At 42.9% G+C, this 27462-nt stretch overlaps 2 protein-coding genes across 2 annotated transcripts in view; both read left to right on the plus strand.

The window, feature by feature from the left end:
- LOC140719980 (uncharacterized) overlaps window positions 1–27462 on the plus strand; it is a 263215-nt gene that overhangs the window by 150574 nt on the left and 85179 nt on the right. The gene's annotated exons all lie outside the window — the stretch shown is intronic.
- Window positions 3057–4539, plus strand: LOC140719973 (tripartite motif-containing protein 5-like). Its single transcript, XM_073034886.1, has 2 exons — window positions 3057–3730; window positions 4417–4539. The coding sequence occupies exons 1-2, from the start codon at window positions 3320–3322 to the stop codon at window positions 4537–4539; spliced, it is 534 nt and encodes a 177-aa protein (XP_072890987.1). The 5' UTR covers window positions 3057–3319.

Here is a 27462-nt window from a genome sequence, read left to right on the forward strand (position 1 = left end):
AAAATCCAGCCAGGAGTATCAGAAATAATTAAGAAGGAATGGGAAAAAGAACTTCACTGTCTTATACCCACAGAGCAGTGGGAGAAAATTTTACAATTAGTCAATTCTTCTTCTATTTGTGCTAAACATGCCGAATACAATTTAAGGTTGTTCATAGGGCTCACATGTCCAAGGATAAACTCACTTGATTTTATTCTTATGTTAATCCAACCTGTGACAGATGTCATTCTGAAGTCGCTTCATTGACCCACATGTTCTGGTCTTGCCCCTGCTTGCAAAATTATTGGAAAGATATTTTTGGTATTATTTCAACAGCTCTGAATATCAAATTGCAAGCGCATCCTATTACTGCAATTTTCGGTTTACCAATGGTGGATAATAGTCGTTTATCCCCCCCCAGCCCGGCGGATGATTGCATTTGTTACATTAATGGCTAGAAGATCTATCCTATTGAATTGGAAAGAAATTAGTCCTCCAACTATATTTCAGTGGTTTTCTCGAGTTTAGAAAAAATTACAAGTGTTGTCTTTGACCCTTCAGGTAAATATGAAGAAACATGGAGACCATTTATTCAACATTTTCATTTGAGTTAAACTGACTTTCCCTAAACCTTACTTTTATTGTCCTTAATTATTTGAATGGAGGTGCGGAGTTATTGACGCTACTGTGTATAATTGATATAATGCAATGGCCCATGCAGGTTAGGATTTTTTTCATTTTTTTGGGGGGAGGATTTCTTATTTTCTCCATTTTTTGTAACCACTATGAGTTTGGGAGGTTATTATCATCTATTTGTATTTATACATTCACCTATTAATTATGTACTCTCAAGCTCTTTGTATTCATGTTTCATTTTTGTGTTTGTTTAAAATCAATAAAAAGATTTAAAAAGGACTATTCTGAGGAAAGGGTGGAATAGGCGCAACGGGCCGAGTGGCCAGACATGCTCATGTTACTTATTTTCTAAAGCACGAGTTTCCCTTGGTTTTCAGCCGTTCGGATTGCACAGGGGAGCAGGGCAGCTCCCGTCTCCCAGCAGGAAGGGACGGGTCTGGGAGACAACTCCAGGCAACAGGCCCCGATCCTCGGCGGGGAAAGGCCGGGCGCCCTCCGTGTCGCTGAAACATCTCACAGAATCTCCGCCAATCTCTTCAGCTCTGCCTTCGAAAGGATTCACGACCCGCCGGTGGTGCAGACGAAACCCGAGGCGCAGCTCCCGGTCTCCGGCCTCACTGTGTCCCGGTTCCAAACCCCGGCCCGGCCGGGCGCTCAGCGTCCCGCCCACTGACACCTCTCAGCCAATGAGAGAATCCTTCACCCAGCGGTGATCGCTGATTGGCTGTGTGTGTGAAGACGGGCTGCTGCTGGGAGCTGGAGATGTCAGTCACAGTTTGTTCTCAGAATCAAAGGAAGTTCCCCGAAACACAAATTTCAAAGTAAATTTTATTATCAGAGTACAGATAAGTCACCACATACAACCCCGAGAAGCATTTTCCTGTGGACATACTTAGAAAAAGTATAGAATAGTAACCATAACAGAAGCAGGCAGTAAAAGATCAGCCAGAGAACTGAAGGTAACAAACTGTGCAAATGCAAATATGGAGAAACAGGATAAATAATAAGAACATGAAATAACCGCAGCGGCTGCTGATGGATCTCCGGAGCTCTCACCGCTCCCCTGTGCAATCCGACAGGCTGAAGGCCAAGGGAGAACAAGGCGCAAAGGTAAACTCGTGATTTAGAAAATAAGAAACAGGAGCGGGCGTTGCCATTCGGCCCGTTGCGCTGTTCTGCCCCTCACTCAGAACATGACTGATCTTTGACCTCTGCGCCACTTTCCTGCAACGTTCCCAACATCGCCGAGCCCCAAAATATGTCCGTTTAATTTAGAAAACTTGTGGAGAAAACTCCAAATATTCACCGCACTGTGTTGGGGAAATTTCTCCTCATCTCAGTCCTGCTGAGGTGATCACGGATTTTGAGTCTGTGGTCACTGGTTCCACTGCCCAGCCAGGAGAAACATCATTCCTGTCCTTACCCTGTAAATACCCTGTGAGACTGTGTCTGTCTCAATCAGGAAGTTTCTCCATGTGAACCTTGTGTTACTGAAATTGGTGACAGTTCTTTCAGACCAGCAGCTTTGACCACAAGAAACACAGACAGTGGTCAACACGGAATGTCCTGCAGTCACTGCAGGAGAAGGACTGGATGGACACAGTGGAGTGGTTCCCTGAGTAGACAGTCCAGACCATCTGGCAGAATGCCTCATCACCAGATCTCACCAACAGGCACCAAGACCTCACCTGTCTGACGGCGAGAGGGCCCCTCCCAGTCTGATCCTTGCTGCATGCCTGGAGATCACCCCCACAGCGCGCTGCCCCGAGATTACTGCAGTGGAGACGAGATGGCCCCTCCCAGTCTGATCCTTGCTGCATGCCCGGAGATCACTCCCACAGCGCGCTGCCCCAAGATTACTGCAGTGGAGACGAGACGGTCAGTCACCTCTTTGCAGACTGTGGGCTGGCGAAGATCTGTGGAGAAAGATGCAAGGGCCTGTGCCACAGCAGCTGCGTGAGATAAGGCTCACTGATCCTCAGGCTGTTCCCAGGACGCGCAGGAAAACGGACGGCGAGTGCTGCTGGAAGATCATCAACTCGGGGAAAGACGCTGGAAACTTGTCGGCCTGCCATCACGTCGAGATTTCCGGAGAGCAGGGGTTCCCAACTTGGGTTCCACGGTTACTGGTATTGGTCTTTGGCATAAAAATGTTTGGGAACCCCTGTCGTACAGGAATGCTGCCGACTGACACATTCCAGACTACAGGGACACCATTGGAACTATAGGAATTCTCTACACTGGACAGGGAGTGACCGGGTTGGCTGAGGAAGTCTCACAGTTATTGTAGTAGTGAACAACCCCAGGGGGGCACATGGCTTCTCCTTTCAGCGCAGGACTTCAATCGTCTTCCAGGGGAAGGTACTTCCGACCGCAGGGATGAGGCCTTTGGAGATTCAGCTGACGTTTTTGTCACACTGGGTTTTTAAGAGATGGGGTTGCTGGCCATACGGCCAACCCTCCTCCGCTCGTAGCCGGGCTTAGACAGTCCATGGCCGCGTTTTCTTATCTGTTGCCTACTTAATGTGTTTTTAATCCCACACTAAACATAGAAATGGCCAGAAATTCCACTGAACACATCCAGCAAAACCCTGTTCACTTCCTGAGTCTGCAGCGCGTGTAGTGGACAATCGCGGTACTGCAGGGGATCAGCAGCTCCCCGAAAGTAAAAAGCATTCTGAATCAGGAAGTGCTGGGAGTTAACATGGCTTCGAAAGGACAGGCCGAGAGTTTGAGCGAGGAGGTAATTTGTCCTATCTGCCTGGATTTCTTCACCGATCCGGTGTCACTGGAGTGCGGACACAACTTCTGTCGCTCTTGTATCACACGGTATTGGGAAAGGGAGGAGCGAAACTCCTGCCCGGAATGTAGAGAGGTGTTTGCTGACCGCACCCTCAGGGCCAGTCGGGCCTTAGCAAATCTGGCTGAAAAATTTCGAAATCTAAACCTGAATCCGAAAGGGAAGGAAAGTAAACTTCACTGCGAGGAACATGAGGAAGAACTGAAACTGTTTTGTGAAACGGACAAGACAATGATCTGTCTGATCTGTGCAGCTGCGCAGGAACACCGAGAGCACCGCTTCATGCTGATTAAAGAAGCTGCTAAAATCTACAAGGTAAAACGAACGTTAGTTTAATACTTAACACATCTCCTTTGTTCTACGTACACGAGCCTCTATAACCAACACATCACTCTCTGCAACTTCCGCCATCTTCAACGGGATTCCAGCATCTTATCCGTCCCACAGCCCACCTCCGCACCCTGCAACTCTTCGCTCTCCATACGGATCGCGCTCTACGTCCTGTATCGCCCTGATCCACTCGCTCCTCCCTACTGATCTCCCTCCTGGCACCGACACCTGCAAGCGGGACAAGTGCTACACCTGATTCCTAACCTCCTCCCTCGTCACCATTCAGGGCCGCAAACAGCCCAGTTCCTCCCGTTTCTTCCATGGTCGATTGTCCTCTCGTATTAGATTCCTTCTTCTCCAGCCCTTTACCTCTTCCACCTGTCCGCTCCCAGCTTCTCACTTCATCACCCTCCCCCACGTTCCCCCTCATGTTGTCTCACCCGTCACCTGTCAGCTGGTTCTCATCCCCAACCTTTTTATTCTGGCTTCTGTCCCATTCCTTCCCAGTTCTAATGAAGGGTCTCATCCCGAAACACCGACTGTTTATTTCCCCTGAATAGATGCTGCCTGACTCACTGAGTTCCTCCGGCATTTTGTGTGATAATCGGGTTTGATCACCTGTTTCTTTTGATGCATCGTTGTTTCTATTTCCTTCGCTCTCTGACTTCCAGGATCAGCTAAAATCTTCCTTAGACTCTCTCACAAAAAAGAAATCAGACTTCCAGGAAAAGGAGCAGCAACAGAAAGAGAAGATTTCCGGAGTTCGGGTGAGGCTTCCTGAGCGGAATTTCTGATATTACTGTCGAGTTTTGCTCCATTTAATGCAGAATAGCCGAGTATCGCAGCTCCAGTGACCTGGGTTCAATCCTGACCTCTGCTGCTGTCTGTGTGGAGTTTGCATGCTCTCCCTGTGACCATGACAGTTTCAGACACATCCTCAGGACATGCTGGATGAATGGTTAATTACAATTAACCCTGTGAAGATGGGGGAGAGTGATGTGAATCAGCTGGGAGTTAATGGGTCACTGAGAGAGAATGATTTTCAGGAAAATGTGAGGGAAAGGGGTTGACGGGAATGTCTCAGAAGTAGTATGGACCCCAATGGACCGAACGGTCACTTTTATGTCATAAGGAAATACAACACAGCAATGCAGTAAACTAATCTTCAACTTTCATTCGACAGGAACAGTCACACAGCGTTCAGACCCACATCACATCCCAGTTTGCTGAACTGCGCCAGATTATCACTGAGAAAGAGCAAAGCTTGCTCAGGGATCTCAGGGAAGAAGAGAAGAGGATTCTCAACCCAATGGAGAAAAATCTTCTTAAGATTCAAGAGAATATAAGGATTATTCAAGAGGAAATCACTAAGTTAAAGGAACAGATGGATCAAAAAGACAGTGTGATGTTTCTCAAGGTGAAGGATTACATTTCAATTTATTTCTTTCAAATTGAACTAAATGAACAGTGGTATATTTGAATTAAACACAGCACAGTGGCCCATTCTACCAAATCAATTGCCGCTGCTGGTGACCTCACACAGATTGTTCTCCTTGCATGACAAACCTCCAATCACTCCGCTAATGACATTCTAAATATCGGACATTGATATTCGATCCTTTATCAGCAACATACAATATTTAAGCGATGAAATTTCAGCTTAATTAATCGTAAATTAAACTGCAATTAATCGGTCAACAAAAGATATGCAGACAGAAAACAGACGTGTTGCTCCTACACACAGCATTTACAAATGGCAGTAAACTGTTTCTCACCAGACAATTGATGCATCTATTCAGAGTTGATGTTGTCCCCAAACTGGACTTCCACAGCTTCTGTACATCCCAGGACAGAATGTAATCTTTTCTGAAAAGATTTACTCTGATCATAACACAGAGCTGCTGATTGTGTCCTTAATTACCGCATTAAATATCCTTTAATACTCTCATTAACACCCAGTTCCAGTCACAGACTGTTAGTGTGTCTGGTGCGGTGGGTGTGAGGGTCTCAGGGTCTCTCTGTCAATCAGGGAGAACAAAGAATGTGACCCACACATCAGACTTATCCTCCATATCTGGCTTCCATCAGATTACAGAAACTTTCACTGTCTCTACTTTTTCGGATAAGTTTTACATGGGATTGTGTCCCATTCTCCGTCATGAGCAGACCATTCGGTCTATCTTCTATCAATTTCCCTTCTGCACAATCCTCCTGACACCTTCTCACCACAACCAGCAACAGTGCCCCGAACTCCCTGGCCCCTCATGTGTTTATCCAGCCTCCCCATTGCATTCAATTCTGATGTTCCACTTCAACCACTCCTGTGGCACTGAGTTCCACATCCTCCTCACTAAATTTCTTGTGGGATTTATTAAAAACCACCTGGCATTTTATCTTTGACTGAAGGTCTCTCCATAAATAGAAACATAGAAACAAAGAAAACCTACAGCAAAATACAGTTTCTTTGGCTCACAATGCTGTGTCGAACATCTACTCACTTTAGAAATTACCTCGAGTTAGACATAGATGGATAGATAGATAGATAGATAGATAGATAGATAGATAGATAGATAGATAGATAGATAGATAGATAGATAGATAGATAGATAGATAGATACTTTATTCATCCCCATGGGGAAATTCAACATTTTTCTCCAATGGCCCATACACTTGTTGTAGCAAAAACTCATTACATACAATACTTAACTCAGTAATAATATGATATGCATCTAAATCACTAACTCAAAAAGCATTAATAATAGCTTTAAAAAAAAAGTTCTTAAGTCCTGGCAGTTGAATTGTAAAGCCTAATGGCATTGGGGAGTATTGACCTCTTCATCCTGTCTGAGGAGCATTGCATCGACAGTAACCTGTCGCTGAATCTGCTTCTCTGTCTCTGGATGGTGCTATGTAGAGGATGTTCAGGGTTTTCCATAATTGACCGTAGCCTACTCAGCGCCCTTCGCTCAGCTACCGATGTTAAACTCTCCAGTACTTTGCCCACGACAGAGCCCGCCTTCCTTACCAGCTTATTAAGACGTGAGGCGTCCTTCTTCTTAAGGCTTCCTCCCCAACACGCCACTACAAAGAAGAGGGCGCTCTCAACAACTGACCTATAGAACATAGCTCTCTATTTTTCTAAGCTCCATGTACCTGTGTGGGAGTCTCTTGAAAGACCCTATCAGATCCGCCTCCACCTTCAGCTCATTCCACCCATTCTAAAAAACTTACTCCTTACATCTCCTCTGTACTACTTCCAAGCACCTGTGTCCTCTAGTGTTCGCCATAAATCGAGGTACATTTTCCAACAGCACACAATCAAATCCATCACTAATCTTAAATTGTTCCATTTTATCATGCTGATGCCTTATTTAGATGAAAATGCACAGCCTGTCCTGTCTTTCCTGTAAGTTTCATCCTCTCAGTATTGGTCTAATTTTGAGATTAGTAATTGTCTCTGTGGTTCTGTATTGCTGGTTTGTGTTTGTGACTGTGGGAGTGGGAATTTTCAACACCTTGTGATGATTTTGATGAAATTCAGGATGTGGACAGTAAGTCCAAGTCTAATCAGATTGGTGATTTTATTTATTTCAGGAAGAAGCTCGTCGGAACAGGAGGTAGGACATGCTCTTTACTGAAACCCTGTATGGATTTGTAAAATAGTTCAAAATTCCAGTTCATCACCAGCAGTTTAATATTTACAGAATCAGTGACCATGTCCAGGAATTGTCGGTGACAGATGAAGCCCTACCGGTTGAAAAATTCGATCACCCCTATTTGTTGAACACAGTGCTGAGAGAAAAACTTGATGCTATTAAGCGAGGTAAAACTTACAAAGATTCATTTTTTCCTTGTTTAAGTTATAATTTGATGTACAGACTGGCTGTAACAATAGGCTGAAGGGAAAATGAAGTTTATTCCACATCAATGGCATCGACGGGGAGGCATCACTGTCACATGGTTAGCTGGAGATGTCAGATCCCTGGACACACCAGCACAGGGTCATAAATCCTACCACAGGAGTTGGGAAATTAATACAGATTTCACGGTATTGCAGGGAATAAAAGCAGGTATCAGTGTTGTGACCGGGATTGCCAGGAAAATACATAAGTCCTTTGTGCCCTGTGAGTCCAGTGTCTGACTGACACAGGTCTTCCCCCTTCTGGATCGGCAACTCTCACTGTTGTCACAGGGAGAAGAGGGGAGCAGTAGTGATAGGGGACTCAATCTTTCGGGAAACAGACAGGAGAATCTATGGATGTGAAGGGAACATTTGAATGCTATGTTGCTTCCCAGGTGCCAGGGTCAGGGACATCTCAGATCGTGTCTGTAGCATTTTAGAGAGGGAGGGAAAAGAGCCAGATAACTTGGTAAATTTGGGGACAATGACATTGGAAGTAAAAGCAAAGAGGTCCTGAAAATAGAATTGGGAGAGCTTGGTAGAAAGCTCAGAAGCAGCACCCCCAGGGTTGTAATTTCTGGATTGCTGCCTGTGCCACGTGCTGGTGAGGGTAGAAACAGGATAATTTGGCAGATAGAGCATGGCTGAGAAGATGGTGCTGGGGACAGGGATTCAGGTTCTTGGATAAACGGGGTCTCTTCCGGAGGAGGAAAGACCTGCTCAAAAGGGATGGGCTGCATCTGGATCTGAGGGAGACAATATTCTCACAGAGAGGTTAGATGGAGCTGTTGGGGAAGGTTTAAACTAATTTGGAGGGGGGGGGGGGGGTTGGAACTGGAGTGAAGGGATAGGACTGATGGTAAAAATGCAAAGATAGCGTGCAGTCAGACTGCCAGATAGGGCGGTCAGATGCGAGGAGAAAATTGCAGCCAGCAGGGTGAGTATCAGTGCATTAGGGATGCAGAATTAAAAAGGGTAGCAGATACAGTACACAAAGTGTTATATCTCAATGCATGGAGTATGAGAAATAAGGTGGATGATCTTGTTGCACTATTACAGATTGTCAGGTATGATGTTGTGGCCATCACGGAATCGTGGCTGAAGGATGGTTGTAGTTGGGAGCTGAATGTTCAAGGTTACATAATGTATCGGAGGAAGGAAGGAAGGAAGGCCGATGGGGTGGTGTGGCTCTGCCTGTAACTCAGCAGCTAGATGTGACATAGGATTGGAAGATGTTGAATCCTTGTGGGTTGAGGTAAGGAACTGCAAAAGTAAAAATGCCACTGACACCAGTCATATACAGGCCTCACAACAGTCAGTGGGTTGAGGCCCACAGATTACAACTAGAAATAGAAAAGGCTGATGAAAAGGACAATGTTATGATAATCATGGGAGATTTCAACATGCAGGTCAATTGGGAAAATCAGGTTGGTAAAGGATCTCAAGAGAGTGAGTTTGTTGAATGCAATGTGATGGCTTTCTAGAGCAGTTTGTGGTTGAGCCTACTCGGGGAACAGCTCTACTGGATTGGCTGTTATGTATTGAACCAGAGGTGAGTAGTTAAAAGAAACCTTAGGAAGCAGTGCTCACAACAGGACTGAGTTCAACTTGAAATTTGATAAGGAGAAAGTAAAGTCTGACATTGTAGTATTTCAGAGGAGTAAAAGAAATTACGGTGATCTGAGAAAGGAGTTGGCAAAAGCAAGTTGGAAGGAGATCCTGGTAGGGATGAGAGCAGAGCAGAAATGGTGTCAGTTTCTGGGAGAATGAGAGAGGTATTCCAAAAAAAAAAATAATCAAATGGCAAAATAGTAAAACCGTGGCTGACAAGGGAAGTCAAGTTCATGTAAAGGCAAAAGAGAGGGCATACAACTAAGCAAAAAATTAGTAGGAAGACAGAGGATTGGGAAGCTTTTAAATATCTACAGAGAGGAATTAAAAGAATGATTGGGAGGGGAAAAATAAACAAGAAATCGATTTGAATTGAATTGACTTTATTACTTACATCCTTCATATACATGAGGATTAAATATCTTTACGTTATGTCTCCATCTAAATGTGCAATGTGCTATTTATAGTAATTTATGATGAATAGTATGTACAACAGGCTGGTCAATATAACATAGAAATACAGTTAGGTCCACATGAGTTAAGCAGTCTGCTGGCCTGGTTGAAGAAGCTGTCCCGGAGCCTGTTGGTTCTGGCTTTTATGCTGCAGTACTGTATCCCGGATGGTAGCAACTGGTACAGGTTGTGGTTGGGGTGACTCTGCTCTCCAAAGATCCTTTGGGCCCTTTTTACACACCTGTCTTTGTAAAACAAGTTAACAAACACTATCAAATTGCGTTTCAAGTTTTGTAAAAAAATAAAACAGAGATGAATGTGGATATAGGACCGCCAGAAAATGAAGCCGGATATATAATAACGCGGGATAAAGAGACGGCAGATGAACCAAATATTCATTAAGGGAATATCCTGCCTGACAAATCAGTTGGGATTCTTTGAGGAGATAACAAGCAGGATAGATTAAAGGGATGCAGTGGATGTTGTATATTTGGAATCTCAGAAGGCCTTTGACAAGGTGCCACACATGAAGGTGGTAACCAAGTTAAGAGGCCATGGTATTACAGAAAAGTTAGAGGCATAGTTAGAACATTGGCTGATTGGTAGGAAACTGCGAATTAGAGTAAAGGGATCCTTTTCTGGTTGGCTGCTGTGACTCGTGTTCCACAGGGGTCAGTGTTAGGACACCTTCATTTTACGCTGTATATCAAGATTTAGCTGATGGAATAGACCATAAGATGTTGGAGTAGAAGTAGGCCATTCGGCCCATCGAGTCTGCTCCACCATTCAGTCATGGGCTGATCCAATTCTTCCAGTCGTCCCCACTCCCCTGCTTTCACCCCATACCCTTTGATGCCCTGGCTAATCAAGAACCTATCTATCGCTGCCTTAAATATGACTTGGCCTCAACAGCCACTTGTGGCAAAAAATTCCACAGATTTTCCACCCACTGACTAAAGTAATTTTTCCGCATCTCAGTTCTAAAAGGACGTCCTTCAATCCTGAATTCATACCCTCTTGTCCTAGAGTAGATGGCTTTGTTTCCAAGTTTGCAGATGATACAAAGATTGGTGGAGGGGCCGGTAGTGTTGAGGAAACAGTTAGGCTGGACAAGGACTTGAATGAGGAGAATGGGAAAGAAAGTGGCAAGTGATGTACAATGTTGGAAAATGCACGGCCATGCACTGTGATAGTAGAAATAATGTGCAGTTTTTTTTTTCAAATGGGGAGAAAACCCAAAAAGCTGAGATGAAAATGGACTTAGCAGTCATTCTGTAGAACACCCTAAAGGTTAACTTGCAGGTAGAGTCAGTGGTGAGGAAGGCAAATCCAATGTTAGCATTCAGTTCAAGGGCTTTAGATAGCATTCAATTCAAGGGCAGGGATGTGATGCTGAGGCTTTATAAGGCACTGGTGAGGCCTCACCTTGAGTGCTGTGAACTTGGGCTCCTCATCTAAGAAATGATGTGCTGGCATTACAGAAGGTTCATTTCATAAGGATGATTCCAGGAACGAAAGGGTTTTCAAGTTAGGTTGAACAAGTTAGGTCTCTATTCATTGGAGCGTAGAAGGTTGAGGGGGGATTTGATCGAGGTATTTAAAATGTTGAGAGGGATAGATAGAGTTGACGTGAATAGGCTGTTTCCATTGAGAGTAGGGGAGATTCAAACGAGAGGACATGATTTGAGAGTTAGGGGGCAAAAGTTTAAGGGAAACACGAGGGGGTATTTCTTTACTCAGAGAGTGATAGCTGTGTGGAATGAGCTTCCTGTAGAAGTAGTAGAGGCCAGTTCAGTTGTGTCATTTAAGGTAAAATTGGATAGGTATATGGATAGGAAAGGAGTGGAGGGTTATGGGCTGAGTGCGGGTAGGTGGGACTAGGTGAGATTAAGAGTTCGGCACGGACTAGGAGGGCCGGAATGGCCTGTTTCCGTGCTGTGATTGTTATATGGTTATATGTTATATGGTTATACGAGGAACGTTTGATAGCTCTGAGTCTGTACTCGCTGGAATTTAGAAAGATGAGGGGGGATCTCATTGAAACCTTTCGAATGTTGAAAGTCCTAGACAGAGTAGATGTGGAAAGGATGTTTCCCATGGTGGTGGAGTTTAGGACAAGAGGGCACAGCCTCAAGATAGAGGGGTTCTATTTAAATCATGCGGAGAAATTTGAGGCAGCGGCTGGTGAATTTGCAGAACTTGTTGGATGTATTTCAGGCAGAGCTTGATAGATTCCAGACTGAACGGTATCAAAGGTTTTGGGCTCCTCATCTAAGAAAAGATGTGCTGGCATTGCAAAGGATTCATTTCATAAGGATGATTCCGGGAATGAAAGGGTTATCATACGAGGAAGATTTGATAGCTCTGTGTCTCTACTCACAGATGCGGAGAAATTTGAGCCAACAGCTAGTGAATTTGTGGAACTTGTGTGTATTTAATGCAGAGCTTGATAGGTTCTAGATTGGACACAGCATCAAAGGTTACGGGGAGAAGACCAGGTAGAGGGGCTGAGGAGGGAAAAAAAAGATCAGCCATGATTGAATGGCAGAGCAGACTCGATAGGCAAATGGCCTAATTCTGCTCCTATGTCTTATGGTGATCAGACCACTACATTGAAGCATTGTGAGAATGAGTTCGGACACACCAACAAGCATTGACATGGGTCAAGATTGCATCTCGGGAGAAGCACACACAGCATAACCGGCCTGGCAAAGCTCCCTCACACACATGCACAGGAAGGACTGGCAGATTGTAGTCAGAGCCTCAGCAATGTACGTTGTTATTTCCCTCAGTAACCTGGAAACCAATCTCTTCAGAGATAGTCATTTATTCATTTAAACAACTCAATCCCGTGTGACATATTGTCAACACACACGAGACATGTGATGACACACTATGACATGCAAATTCTTCAATGTGCACACTCTCCTTCAATGTGTATACACACCACACGGATATTTACCACAATGAGTACACACACACACACACACACACACACACACACACACACACACACACACACACACACACACACACACACACACACACACACGATACACTATCAGAGTGTGACACACGTCCACAGAAATAGGCACAAATTCCCATTTAGGATTGAAATCTGCGGTCCTTACCTAGTCTGTCTGTTCTGTGGCACTGAGCTGCCCTCTGACGTGACGTCACATCAACACTTCACAGACAGACTCCAGGGTGAGATTCCTCAGGAGGATGATCTGGGAGGGTTTGATGGATGTTGAACTCACGGCCCACTTCATCAATTTGCAAGACTAAGATGTCTTCTTGAGCATGGTCCATTTGTGTGTGTTTGCACCCCCCCCCCCCATCCCTCTAACCATTTCCCATCGGTGTACCTGCCCAAATTTATTTTAAAATAGTTTATTTTTACCTGTTTCTACAGCGTCTGAGGGCAAATTCCACTTACCAACCTCCCTCTCTATGAGATTATTACCCGACAGACCAGTCAGAAAAATTTCCCGTCTCACTTGCAATCTGAGGCCTCTGGTTCTGTACTCCCATTTCTTGGAAAAAGAAACGTTATTTAAGCTCCGAATTAATTATTTACCTTGACAAGGGATCATACCTGAACATCCTACACTACAGCTGAATAGCCCAAGCTTATCCACTCTCTGCTTTTAACCCAAGCCCCCAGTCCTGGTAACATCCTCCTGAAGCCTCCTGTCCAGTGTAATGACATCCTCCCCATATTCGGGAACCGGAAATGCAGACAATGCTCCAAGTGTGGTCTATCATCGACATCAAGGGTTTTGCTGAATTACATGTGGACAGTGTGGAATAGGCTGATGAATACAGGACTGAAGGTGTTTTTTAGATTGGGACAAGAAGGGCGGCGTGGGAGCTAAATTCTGAAGGAAGGCAGTTCTGTAAAAAACTTTGCGTACAAGAACGGCGAGACGGCGCAGGACAGCGCGAAGAGTTTAAAAAGATGACCACCCTATACAGCGGGCAGCGGAGTGGGTGGCAGCAGAGTGTAGGGCTTTGGCTCAACGGGCTTAGCCGGTAACGGGAAGAGACGAGAGCGAGGCACCGACTCTTTTTCTCCCCTTGGCAAATCGGCCCGTCGGACGGGGGAACAGCAGGGCACATTTGCTAACGGTTTTAGAAGTTCGTGTGTTTGGCGAAGTAAGTGGGTGAGTAGACCTATCTTTCTTTGCTCCATTCCTGTAGAATTAGGTAGCATGTCTGCAGGGTTAGTGCTTTGTTCAGGGTGTCAGATGTAGGAATCCTGGGAGACTTCCAACCTCCCTGATAGCCACATCTGCACCAGGTGAACCGAGATTCAGCTCCTCGGAGACCGTGTTAGGGATCTGGAGCTGCAGCTTGATGACCTACTGCTTATTAGAGAAAATGAAGAGGTGATAGACAGGAGCTACAGGGAGGTAGTCATCCCTAGGCTACAGGGCTCAGAAAACTGGGAGACTGTCAGGAGAGGGAAGGGAAATGCCCGGATAGTGGAGAGCACCCCTGTGGCTGCCCCCCGCAGCAACAAGTATATCGTTTCGGATGCTGTGGAGGGGGATGACCTGACAGGGGACGGCCAAGGTGACCGGGTCTCTGGCACTGAGCCTGGCGCTGTTGTGCAGGAGGGAGAAGAGGAATGCGGTAGTCATAGGGGATTCCATAGTCAGGGGAACAGACAGGAGATTCTGTGAGCCTGGTAGAGATACCCGCATGGTGTGCTGCCTCCCAGGTGCCAGGGTACGGGATGTCTCGAATCGGGATCAGAATATTCTGAAGGGAGCGAGCAGCCAGCTGTCTTGGTACATGTTGGTACCAATGACATAGAGAGGAAAAGGGAGGAGGTCCTGAAGCAAGATTTCCAGGAGTTAGGAATGAAGCTGAGAAGCAGGACCTCCAGAGTAATAATCTCAGGATTGCTACCTGTGCCATGTGCTAGCGAGGGCAAGAATAGTAGGATCAGGCTGATAAATGCGTGGCTGAGAGACTGGTGCAGGGGGCAGAGCTTCAGATTCTTGGATCATTGGGATCTCTTCAGGGGGATGTATTACCTGTTCGAAAAGGACGGGTTACACCTGAACCCTAAGGGGATCAATATCGTAGCGGGAATGTTTAATAGAGCTGTTAGGGAGGGTTTAAACTAATTTGGCAGGGGGATGGTAAACCGGAATGATAGAGTGGAGGAGGGGGAAACAGAAATAAATCTAAGATAGTGAGCAGTAAAAATGTCAGGAAGGACAGGCAGGTGATGGAACAAATTTGCAGCCACTGGGATGAGTTGCAGTGCAATCAAAACAAAAAGTATCAAATACTGGACTTAAGGTGTTATACTTAAATACACACAGCATAAGGAATAAGGTGGATGATCTTATCGTACAGCTACAGATTGGCAGGTATAATTTTGTGGCCATCACTGAGACGTGGCTAAAGGATGCATGTCTCTGAGAGCTGAACGTCCAAGGATACACGGTGTATCAGAAGGACAGGCAGGTAGGCAGAGGGGGTGGCGTGGCTTTATTGGTAAGAAATGATATTAAATCATTAGAAAGAGGTGACATAGGATCGGAAGGTGCAGAATCTTTATGGGTGGAGCTAAGAAATCGCAGGGGTAAAAGGACCCTGATGGCAGTTATCTACAGGCCTCCTAACAGCTGCAGTGATGTGTACTACAAATTACAACAGGAAATAGAAAAGGCTTGCCAGAAGGGCAGTGTTATGATAATTGTGGGGGATTTTAACATGCGAGTGGATTGGGAAAATCAGGTCAACACTGGATCTCAAGACAGAGAATTTGTAGAATGTCTACGAGATGACTTTTCAGAACAGCTTGTTGTTGAGCCCACTAGGGGATCAGAGGTACTGGATTGGATATTGTGTAATGACCCAGAGGTGATTAGAGAGATTGAGGTGAAGGAACCGTTAGGAGACAGTGATCGTAACATGATTGAGTTCACTGTGAAATTTGAGAAAAAGAAGCCGAAATCCGATGTGTCGGTATTTCAGTGGAGTAAAGGAAATTACAGTGGCACGAGAGAGGAACTGGCCAAATTTGACTGGAAAGGGACACTAGCGGGAGGACGGCAGAGCAGCAGTGGCTGGAGTTTATGCGTGAAGTGAGGAATGTGCAACACAGATATATTCCAAAAAAGAAGAAATTTTCGAATGGAAAAAGGATGCAACCGTGGCTGACAAGCGAAGTCAAAGCCAAAGTAAAAGCGAGAGGGCATTCAAGGAAGCAAAAAATAGTGGGAAGACAGAGGTTTGGGAAGTTTTAAAAGCTTACAAAAGGAAACTAAGAAGGCCATTAAGAGGGAAAAGATGAACTATGAAAGGAAGCTAGCAAATAATATCAAAGAAGATTCTAAATGCTTTTTCAAGTATATAACAAATAAAAAACGGGTGAGAGTGGATACAGGACAGATAGAAAATGATGCTGGAGAAATTGTAATGGGAGATAAGCAGATGGCTGAGGAACTGAACGAGTATTTGCATCAGTCCTCACTAAGGAAGATGTCAGCAGTACACCGGACACTCAAGGGTGTCAGGGAAGAGAAGTGTGCGCAGTCACAATTACGACAGAGAAAGTACTCAGGAAGCTGAATAGTCTAAGGGTAGATAAATCTCCAGGACCAGATGGAATGCACCCTTGTGTTTTGATGGAAGTAGCTGTGGAGATCGCGGAGGCATTAGCAATGATCGTTCAAATGTCAATAGATTCTGGCATTGTTCTGGAGGAGTGGAAGATTGCAAATGCCACTCTGATATTTAAGAAAGGGGCAAGGAAGCAAAAAGTGAATTATAGACCTGTTAGCTTGAGAAATGGTTGGGAAGTTTCTGGAGTCAATTGTCAAGGATGAGGTTACGGAGTACCTGGAGGCATATGACAAGATAGGCCAAACTCAGCTTGGTTTCCTGAAAGGAAACTCCTGCCTGACAAACCCATTGAAATTTTTTGAGGTAATTACAAGTAGGCTAGGCAAGGGAGATGCAGTGGATGTTGTGTATTTGGATTTTCAGAAGGCCTTTGACAAGGTGCCACATATGAGGCTGCTAAATTAGATAACAGCCTATGGAATTACTGGAAAGTTACATATGTGGATAGAGCGTTGGCTGATTGGCAGGAAAGAGAGAGTGGGAATAAAGGATCCCATTCTGGTTGTCTGCCAGTTACCAGTGGTGTTCCACAGGGGTCGGTGTTGGGGGACTCATCTTTTTACATTGTATATCAACGATTTGGATTATGGAATAGATGGCTTTGTGTCTACGTTTGCTGATGATACAAAGATAGGTGGAAGGGACGGTAGTGCTGAGGAAACAGAGAGTCTGCAGAAAGACTTGGATAGATTGGGAAAATGGTCAAAGAAGTGGCAAATGAAGTACAATGTTGAAAAGTGTATGGTCATGCACTTTGGTAGAAGAAATAAATGGGCAGACTATTATTTAAATGGAGAGAGAATTCAAAGTTCTGAAATGCAACGGGACTTGGGAGTGCTCCTGCAGGATACCCTTAAGGTTAACCTCCAGGTTGAGTCGGTGGTGAAGAAGGCGAATGCAATGTTGGCAGTCATGAGAAGGGATGTGATGTTGAGGCTCTATAAGGCACTGGTAAGACCTCAGTTGGAATACTGTGTGCAGTTTTGGGCTCCTTATTTCAGAAAGGATGTTCTGACAGTGGAGAGGGTTCAGAGAAGATTCACTAGAATGATTCCGGGAATGAGAGGGTTAACATATGAGGAACATTTGACCGTCTTGGACTGTACTCCGTGGAGCTTAGAAGAATGAGGGGGAACCTCACAGAATCATTTCGAATGTTAAAGGGCATGGACAGAGTGGATGTGGCAAAGTTGTTTCCCATGATGGGGGAGTCTAGTACGAGAGAGCATGACTTAAGCATTGAAGGGCGACCATTCAGAACGGAGATGTGAAGAAATTTTTTTTAGCCAGAGGGTGGTGAATCTGTGAATTTCTTGCGGCAGTGGAGGTCAGGTCATTGGGTGTGTTTAAGGCAGAGATTGATCGCTATCTGAGTAGCCAGGGCATCAAAGGTCATGGTGAGAAGGTGAGGGAGTGGCACTAAATGGGATAATGGATTAGCTCATGATAAAATGGCGGAGCAGATTCGAAGGGCCGAATGGCCGGCTGCTGCTGCTTTGTCTTACGATCTTATTTGAATGCTCCAGTATCCGCAATAAGGATCTTGTAGCACAGGTAGAGTTTGGCAGGTACAAACTTAGGCAGGTACGACTTTGTTTGAAGGAATAAAGACATAGACAATTCTGTAAACAGGGCGACATTCAAAAATCAGAGGTGCAAAGCAACATGGGTGTCCTTGTGCAGGATTCCCTGAAGGTTAACTTGCAGTTTGTGTCAGTGGTAAGATTGGAAAACTCACTGTTTGCTTTCAGTTCGAGAGGATTAGAGTACAAGAGCAAGGATGTAATTCTGAGGTTTTAATAAGGCATTGGTCAGACCACACTTGGAGTATTGTGAGCAGTTTTTGGTCCCTTCTATCGGAAAACATGTACTGGCATTTGAGGGGGTCCAGAAGATTCACAAGAATAATTCCGGAAATGAAAGAGTTAACATATGAGGAGTGTTTGATGGTTCTGGGCCTGTACTCACCGGAGTTTAGAAGAATGGCTGATTTATTATCCCTTTCAACCCTATTCTCCCACCTCCTCCCCAGAATTTTTGAGACTCTGACTAATCAAGAAGTTTACTTATTAACTTCTGCTTTAAAATTCAAACAGGAGAAAATCTGCAGATGCTGGTAATCCAAGCTACGCAGGTCCTGATGAAGGGTCTCGCCAGATCTCTCTGACACCTGTCTGGAGAGAGTTGATATGGGGAGGATGTGGGTGGGTCGAGAACGGTAAGCACAGCCTCCGACTATAGGGATGTCCATTTAGGACAAAGATGAGGAGGAATTCCTTTATCCACAGGATAGTGAATCTGCCACAGGCAGCTGTGGAGGCCAAATAATTTTGTAGCTTTAAAGGGGAGTAACACACACAAATTGTTTGGGGGGGGGGGGTGTAACGTGATGACGTGGGATCGAGACGCGGATATCCAGCTCTCCCGTAAAAAGAACTAATAAATTAACGTTTAAGTGAAGAAAAGTTAGTAAATATTTCCTAAAAACTACCTCTAAACTACTCAGGATTTTCCTTAGATATGCCTCCTAAACAGACAAAGAAGAAAACTATTACTTTGAAGATAGTACAAGTTGAGCCGGCCACCATGAAGAGGTCTCGGACTCAAGTGTATCTCAATCCGGCGATACAGAACAGAAATCGCCCGCAGCATCAATAGTCTCCAAGAGGAACAACAGGAACTACGCGTGCGCGCAGGAAAGGGCATGCGCAAACATGAGCATTTTGATCTACAAATCCCAGCTACCATTGGAAGCGGAAGTGACAATGAACCCGCGGTGGATTCGGATTCTCTGGAACATACAGATGAAGATGAGGAGGTAAAAGAAGAACAACAGGAAGAGATTGGAGGTGGAAGATATTCTGGACACATAAGAGTTCCTTCTTTGGTGCAAATAATGCATGAATTAAAAGAATTTAAAAAATTAAAAATAATACAAGAAGATATTAAAAATATGAAGGCTATTTTTGATAAAATGGTGAAAAAACAGGAGAAAATGGACAAGAAAGTTAAAAACCTGGAAGAAATAACGGAAGACACTATTGAGAAAGTGAAGAAAATGGAGGATAATACTCTTGCCTGGACATCAGAAAGAAAACGACTGTTGGAAAAAATAGACGTGCTTGAAAATTTTAGTAGACGAAATAAAATTAAAATTGTTGGTCTTAAAAGAAGGGATAGAGGGAGAGGTTCCAATAAAATTTTTTGAAAAATGGATCCCGGAAAATTTGGAAATGGAAGAGGGAACCCAGTTGATTGAAATCGAAAGCGTCCACAGAGCTTTAAGATCAAAACCCACGACCAATCTTGATAAAATGCTTCAGATATCAGATAAAGAAAAGATCCTGAAGGCGGCTGCCCAATATGCCAGAAAGAAAATGCCATTGATGATAGAAGGGAAAGCAGTTCTTTTCTATCCTGATATAAGTTATGACCTTTTGAAGAGAAAGAAGAAATTTAAGCCAGCAAAAAATGTTTTATGGGAAAAGGGTTAGAAATTTATATTGCGCCACCCAGCAACACTGATATTTTTTTTGGATGACAGAAAAAGAAGATTTTTTACTGATCATCGGGATGCAGAGGAGTTTGCACAAGAACTCCCAACTATTCGCTAGTCACAGTGAAGATTTAAAAGTGAAACAGATTAAAGATGAAGACAGGGACACTGAAGTGAGTTGATGGACATTAAGGACAGAAGAATATTTAAATATACTTTTAATTATATGATACAGGTAAAAATTTGAGAAATATTAATCGAGAGTAGTGATATTATTTTTTCTTATATATACTTTTTTCATGTTACGGGGGAGCTGGAAGAACTTCGGATCGATCGCTACGGGATTCATGTGTGTAATCATGGCGTTTGCCATGACCCACACAACGGAGGGGGGTAATGTTGTGTTTTTTTTATTCACAAAATTAGCAGGGGTTTTATATTTCTTTTATCTTTCTTTCTTTGCCTGGATGATCGGAGGGGAGACACATAGCAACATGGAGAATTTTAAAATAATTCCCCAAGGTACTATGAGAGTTGAAACATTATGTATTATTATAGACTGGAGTAACGACGTTAAAAATAATGACTAATTTACTGATTTTTTAAAGTATTAATGTTAATGGGCTTAATGGACCGGTGAAAAGAAGAAGAATTTTAACATACATTAAGAAAATGAAAATAGATTTAGCTTTTATACAAGAAACACCTTTAACAGAGATAGAACATCAGAAATTAAAGAGAGATTGGGTCGGAAATGTTACAGCAGCTTCATTTAATTCAAAAGCGAGGGGAGTTGCAATTTTGGTCAACAAAACTTTACCAATTAAAATACAAAATGTATTAATTGATTCTGCGGGAAGATAAGTAATTATACATTGTCAAATCTTTTCAGAACTATGGACTCTTATGAATATTTATGCACCAAATGAAAATGATGTAAAATTTACACAGGAGGCTTTTTTGAATTTGGCTGACGCACACGATAAAATATTAATAGGTGGAGAATTTACCTTTTGTCTCGACCCAGTTTTAGATAGGTCAACAAAGGTAGTTACAAAACCAAAAGTAGCAAAATTAACTTTATCATTGATGAAAGATTTAAATTTGATTGATAAATGGAGAAGAATTAACCCAAGAGAAAGAGATTATTCATTTTATTCAAATAGACATAAAACTTATTCAAGGATAGATTTTTTCTTACTATCAGCGAATATTCAAGACAGAGTGAAAAATATGGAATATAAAGCACGAATATTGTCAGATCATTCCCTCTTGATAATGACAATGATAACGATGGATAAGGAGAAATCGATTTACAGATGGAGATTTAATTCAATATTATTAAAACGTCAAGATTTTTGTGATTTCATGAAAAAACAGATTCAAGTTTTTTTAGATACAAACTGACATTCAGTTGATGATAAATTTATATTATGGGAAGCAATGAAGGCATATTTGAGAGGCCAGGTAATAAGTTATACTTCTAAAATTAAGAAGGAATATATGGTAGAAATAGATCAATTGGAAAAAGAGATTACAAAATTAGAAAAAGAATCTCAAAGATATATGACAGAAGAAAAACAAAGACAACTTGGTAATAAGAACTACAATATAATACACTCCAGACATACCAAACAGAAAAAAAAACAATTATGAGAACTAAACAGAGATATTATGAACTAGCTGAAAGATCACACAAGATTCTTGTTTGGCAGTTAAAAACAGACCAGGCTTCCAAATCGATAAATGCAATTAGAACAAGTGTAAATAAAATTATTTATAAACCTTTATAAACTTTAAATTTTTTTCATTCTGAATTGTATCAATCAGAATCACAAAATGATATTGCTGAGATAGAAAGCAATATCACAAATAACTCTCCCAAAATTGAATTTGGAAGAACAGAAGGGATTAGATGTGCCTTTTACATTAAAAGAGGTCGAAGAAGCTCTAGGATCACTTCAGAGTAATAAATCTCCAGGAGAAGATGGTTTTCCGCCTGAATTTTACAAAAAGTTTAAAGATTTATTAATTCCTCCTTTTATGGAGCTAATACACCAAGCGGAAAGAACGCATAAACTTCCAGAATCTTTTTCGACAGCTATTTTAATAGTATTGCCAAAAAAAGACAGAGATCTTTTCAAACCAACATCATATAGACCTATTTCTTTATTGAACACGGATTATAACATAATAGCAAAGATTTTGTCTAACAGATTATCTAAATACTTACCAAAATTAATACACATGGACCAAACAGGATTTTTAAAAAATAGACAATCGGCAGATAATGTAACTCGGTTACTTGGCATAATTCATTTGGCACAAAAGAGGGAAGAAATGAGTGTAGCAGTTGTTTTGGATGAAGAAAAAGCATTTGATAGATTGGAACGGGATTTTTTTATCTAAGGTATTGGAAAAATATGGATTAGGAGTATCTTTTATAAAATGGATTAAAACCTTAAATACTAACCCCAAAGCTAAAGTGGTGACAAGTGGCCAAATTTCAACATAATTTCAGTTAACAAGGTCAACTAGACAAGGTTGTCCATTATCGCCTGCTTTACTTGTGTTGGCGATAGAACCATTAGCTGAATTAATTAGAACTGACTCAGATATCATGGGTTTCAGAGTTAATCTGGAGGAATATAAGATTAGCTTATTTGCTGATGATGTTCTGATTTATCTAACTAACCCATTACATTCGTTGCGTAAATTATCTTCTAGATTGGAAGAATATGGGAAAATATCAGGGTACAAAATAAATTGATATAAAAGTGAAATTCTACCAGTTACTAAAGGAGATTATAGTCAATGTCGATTAATAACTATTTAGATGGCCAATAAATGGTATAAAATATTTAGGTATAAGAGTTGATAATGATATAAAGAATTTAAATTAAATTGTTTGCCATTATTGAAAAAAAAATTCAAGAGGATCTTGATAAATGCATGATGTTACCAATAGCATTAATAGGTAGACTCAATGCTGTAAAAATGAATATATTCCCGAGATTACAATATTTTTTCCAAACATTACCAATACAATTATCACAGAAACTTTTTCAAGAGTTAAATAAATGTGTGAGGAAATTCCTTTGGAAAGGAAAGATGTCAAGAATATCGTTGGAAAAATTGACATGGAAATTTGACCTAGGAGGGTTACAATTACCAAATTTTAAGAATTATTACAATGCAAATCAACTTAGATTTATTGCATCTTTTCTTGATGAAGATAGACCAGCATGGATTAGAATAGAATTAGACAAAATAGGAGAAAATATACCAGAAGATTTTATATATAAATGGGAATCTAAATGGATACGGGGAAAGACAGAATCTCCTATACTAAAACATTTGATTGATTTATGGAATAAGATAAATGTTGATGATGAGATAAAGAAATCTTTATTAGCAAAGAGACCTTTAATTCAAAATGAACTTATCCCTTTTACAATGGATAATCAACTTTTATATAACTGGTTTCACAAAGGGATTAGATATATAGGAGACTGTTTTGAAGAAGGTATATTAATGTCATTTGACCAATTAAAGAATAAATATAAAATATCAAATAACACTCTTTTCTGTTATTTCCAATTAAGTACTTATTTAAGCGGTAAACTGGGTCAAACAATGTTATTGCTGAAACCTAATGAAATAGTAACTTTATTTCATAAAGGAAAAAATTAAAAAGTTATTTCTGGTATGTATAATTTGATTCAAAAATAGGCAATTAAACAAGGAATTCATAAGTCAAGACAAAAATGGGAAACTGATTTGAATATTAAAATTGATGAAACAAGTTGGTCAAGATTATGACTTGACAGTATGACAAATACAATAAATGTTAGACTAAGATTAGTAAAATATAACTTTTTTACATCAAATATATATTACACCACAAAAAATAAATAGATTAAACTCAAATTTATCTGATCAATGTTTTCGATGTAATGAAGAAATTGGTAATTTTTTACACTCTGCTTGGTCTTGTTCTAAAATTCAACTTTTTTGGACAAATTTAAGAGTTTTACTGGAACAAATTATTGGAAGACAACTTCCACACAATCCAATATTTTTTTTTTACTAGGCGATATTGAAGGGATAAAATCAAAATTCAAACTGAATAAACATCAGAAAGAATTCATAAAAATTGCATTGGCAGTAGCCAAAAAGGCTATTGCAGTTACTTGGAAATCGGATTCATACTTAAGTATAGATCGTCGGAAGAATGAAATTCTTAGCTGCATTCCACTTGAAAAAAATTACTTACAATTTAAGAGATCAATATGAAATATTTCTGAAAATTTGGCCCCCTTATTTACAAAAAATAGGATTAAATATATAGGTGCTCCGAAGATAAAATTATTGGTTATCTGGGGAAATAAATAAATATACATTTTAAAGCTATTATGAACTCCATGCAGCATGTGGAGATCTTCCGATACCCAGGCATTCTTTCTTTCTTTCTTTATTTTTTCTTCTTGTTTCTTATCGGGATGTTGGGGGGAGGGGGAAGGGTTTTTTTTTTCTTTCTGTAACCTATTTGAAAATTAAAGTAACACACACAAATTGTTGGGGGGACAGCAGGCCGGGAAGTTTCTATGGAAAAGAGTAAACAGTCGACGGATCAGACTGAAACACTTCATCAGGACCTGTGTTGCTTAAGGGTCCCTGCAAATTCATCCCCGTCCTAATGAGGGGCTGCGGGGGATGGGGTTGTGTGAAAGGGGACAAAGTCATCCTCATCTGCCATTTTTGTCCCCTCTAGCTTTTCATTACGTGTACACACACAGTTCACCCACAGGCTTTCCACCACTCCCCCTCCTGGTCCAATCTGCCATTCATCTCTCCCCTACTGGTTCCCATTATCACCTCCTTTACTGTCTCAAACCATCACACTCCCCCACTTCACACTCACAAATGAATGTGAACATTGTATGACGGGCCTGTTCCTGTGCTGTACTGTTCTATGTCCTCTGTTCCCAGTTTCGAGGAATGTGAGGAGATCTCATGGAAACACAAAATACTTTCAGGGGTTAACAGGCAGGAGTGAGGGAGGATGTTTCCTCTGTCTGAGGAGTCAAGGGCCAGGGGTCTCTCGACTCTCCGTCCAGCGGAAAACCGTTGGGGAGTCTCTCCCGATCCCCGGGGACGCGCTGCCCGAGTCTCCCCCCGATCCCTGGGGCCGCGCTACCCGAGTCTCCCACCGATCCCCGGGGCCACGCTGCCCGAGTCTCTCCCCGAACCCCGGGGCCACGCTGCCCGAGTCTACCCCCGATCCCCGGGGACGCGCTGCCCGAGTCTCCCCCCGATCCCCGGGGCCGCGCTGCCCGAGTCTACCCCGATTCCCGAAGCCGCGCTGCCCGAGTCTCCCACAGATCCCCGGGGCCGCGCCGCCCGAGTCTCCCCCCCGATCCCCGGGGCCGCGCTGCCCGAGTCTACCCCGATCCCCGGGGCCCCGCTGTCCGAGTCTCCCCCCGATCCCCGGGGCCGCGCCGCCCGAGTCTCCCCCCGATCCCCGGGGCCGCGCCGCCCGAGTCTCCCCCCGATCCCCGGGGACTCTCTAATTCTCTGTTTCTCCCCCCAGTCTCTGTCACCCTGGATGTGGAAACGGCGTATCCGCTGCTCGAGGTGTCTGAGGATCGGAAGAGTGTGAGACGGTCCGGGACCCGGAGGAATATCCCTGACACCGGGAAGCGATTCACACACTGGCCTTGTGTGCTGGGATCGGAGGGATTCACATCGGGGAGACATTACTGGGAGGTGGCGGTGACGGGGATTGGGGGCTGGCATCTGGGAGTCGCCGCAGAGTCTGGGGAGAGGAAGGGACGGTTCAGTGTGAGACCGGAGACCGGATTCTGGGTCATCGGGCGGGATGGTGACGTGTTACATCGGGTTTATGACGTTTTCTGTCTCACCTCCCTCGAGTTCCGTCTTGCTGCCGGTCCCATCCCCAGGAGGGTGGGAGTTTATCTCAGTTACGAGTCCGGGACAGTTTCATTTTACAACGCGGAGACCAAGTCCCATCTCCACACCTTCACTGGGAATAAATTCACGGGGAAACTTCATCCTTTCTTCGCGACCTGGTATGAAGACCAGTGGCTGAGAATCTGCTCCGGTTCCGCTCCGGGTCTGTAAACGGGTCGGGTCCCGGGACCGGCGTCAGGAGTAAAGTCCCTGTAAATATAAATGTGCGGAGAGTGCATCTAAATACGTGGCTAAGGAGATGGTGCAGGAGGGAGGGCTTCATATTTCTGGACAATTGGGCTTTGTTCCCGGGAAGGTGGGGCCTGTTCCGACGGGACGGTTTGCCCCTGAACTGGAGGGGAACCAATATTCTTGCGGGTAGATTTGCCAGTGCTGCTCGAGGGTGGGGGGTGGGGGGGGGGCGGGGGAGGAGGTTAAACTAGATTTGCAGAGGGAGGGGAACCAGAGTTTTCGAGCGGATAGTGAGGTGGAGGAGGATAAAGGTCATGCGAGGACTGCATGTATAGACAGAAATCAAAGGTTTGTACATTAGGTTGTAAATTAATTTTCAGAGCTTTAGAAATTGTAGAAAATAAAGATTTCCAAAAAGATTTTAATGAAGAACATGACCAGAACATATGTGAAAAAGTGGCTACTTCAGTTTTATACCTATCGCAATAATTGTCTATGTTAGGAAATATTTTGGATTGTCTCTCCTTTGTTAAATAGTAACAGTGAACAACTTTAAATTGAATTAAACACTGATTGGCACATATTAAAGAAGAATTGACCATCTTCATTAACAAAGGTCATATTAAGTTCTCTCTCCCAAACTTGTTTAATCTTTAGTGATTAAGGGGATCTGTTTTTTTTTGCAGATTTATTTATTTTTATTAACATTTATTTTGTGATGGTCGAATGATGATTTTTGATAATTAGCAAATATTCTCTCTCTCATACACACTTTCTGCAATATCAGGTCAGACATTTTTTACAAAAATAATTATCTAAGTTCCCATACATGCAAGAATTTGATTTGCTGGATACTATTTTGAATATGAATCCTTTAGTAAGAGGTTCCGTTGGTAGAATTTATAATTTATTTTTAATACATTAATACAAAAAGATAACCTCCCACCCAAGGTTTATACATGATAGAAATATTCGTTTGACAAGGTGCCACATGGGAGATTAGTTCAGAAACTTCAGACATGAGGTATCCATGGAGAGGTTGGAGAGATTGAAAGAGTTCAGAGATTTACTAGGATGTTGCCAGGTCTTCAGGAGTTGAGTTACAGGGAAAGATTGAACAGGTTAGGACTTTATTCCTTGAAGCGTAGAAGAATGAGGGGAGATTTGATAGAGGTTTACAAAATTATGTGGGGTATAGACAGTAAATGCGAGTAAGTTCTTTCCATTTAGATTAGGAAAGATCAATATGAGAGGACATGGTTTTAGGGTGAAAGGGGAAAGCTTTAGGGGGAACATTAGGAGGATCTTCTTCACTCAGAGAGTGGTGGGAGTGTGGAACGAGCTGCCATCTGACGTGGTAAATGCGGGCTCACTCTTAAGTTCTAAGAATAAATTGGATAAATAACTGGACGGGAGAGGATTGGAGGGTTACGGACTGGGTGC

Source organism: Hemitrygon akajei, unplaced genomic scaffold (genome assembly GCF_048418815.1).
Source record: "Hemitrygon akajei unplaced genomic scaffold, sHemAka1.3 Scf000034, whole genome shotgun sequence".
In the NCBI taxonomy this organism is placed as follows: Eukaryota; Metazoa; Chordata; class Chondrichthyes; order Myliobatiformes; family Dasyatidae; genus Hemitrygon; species Hemitrygon akajei.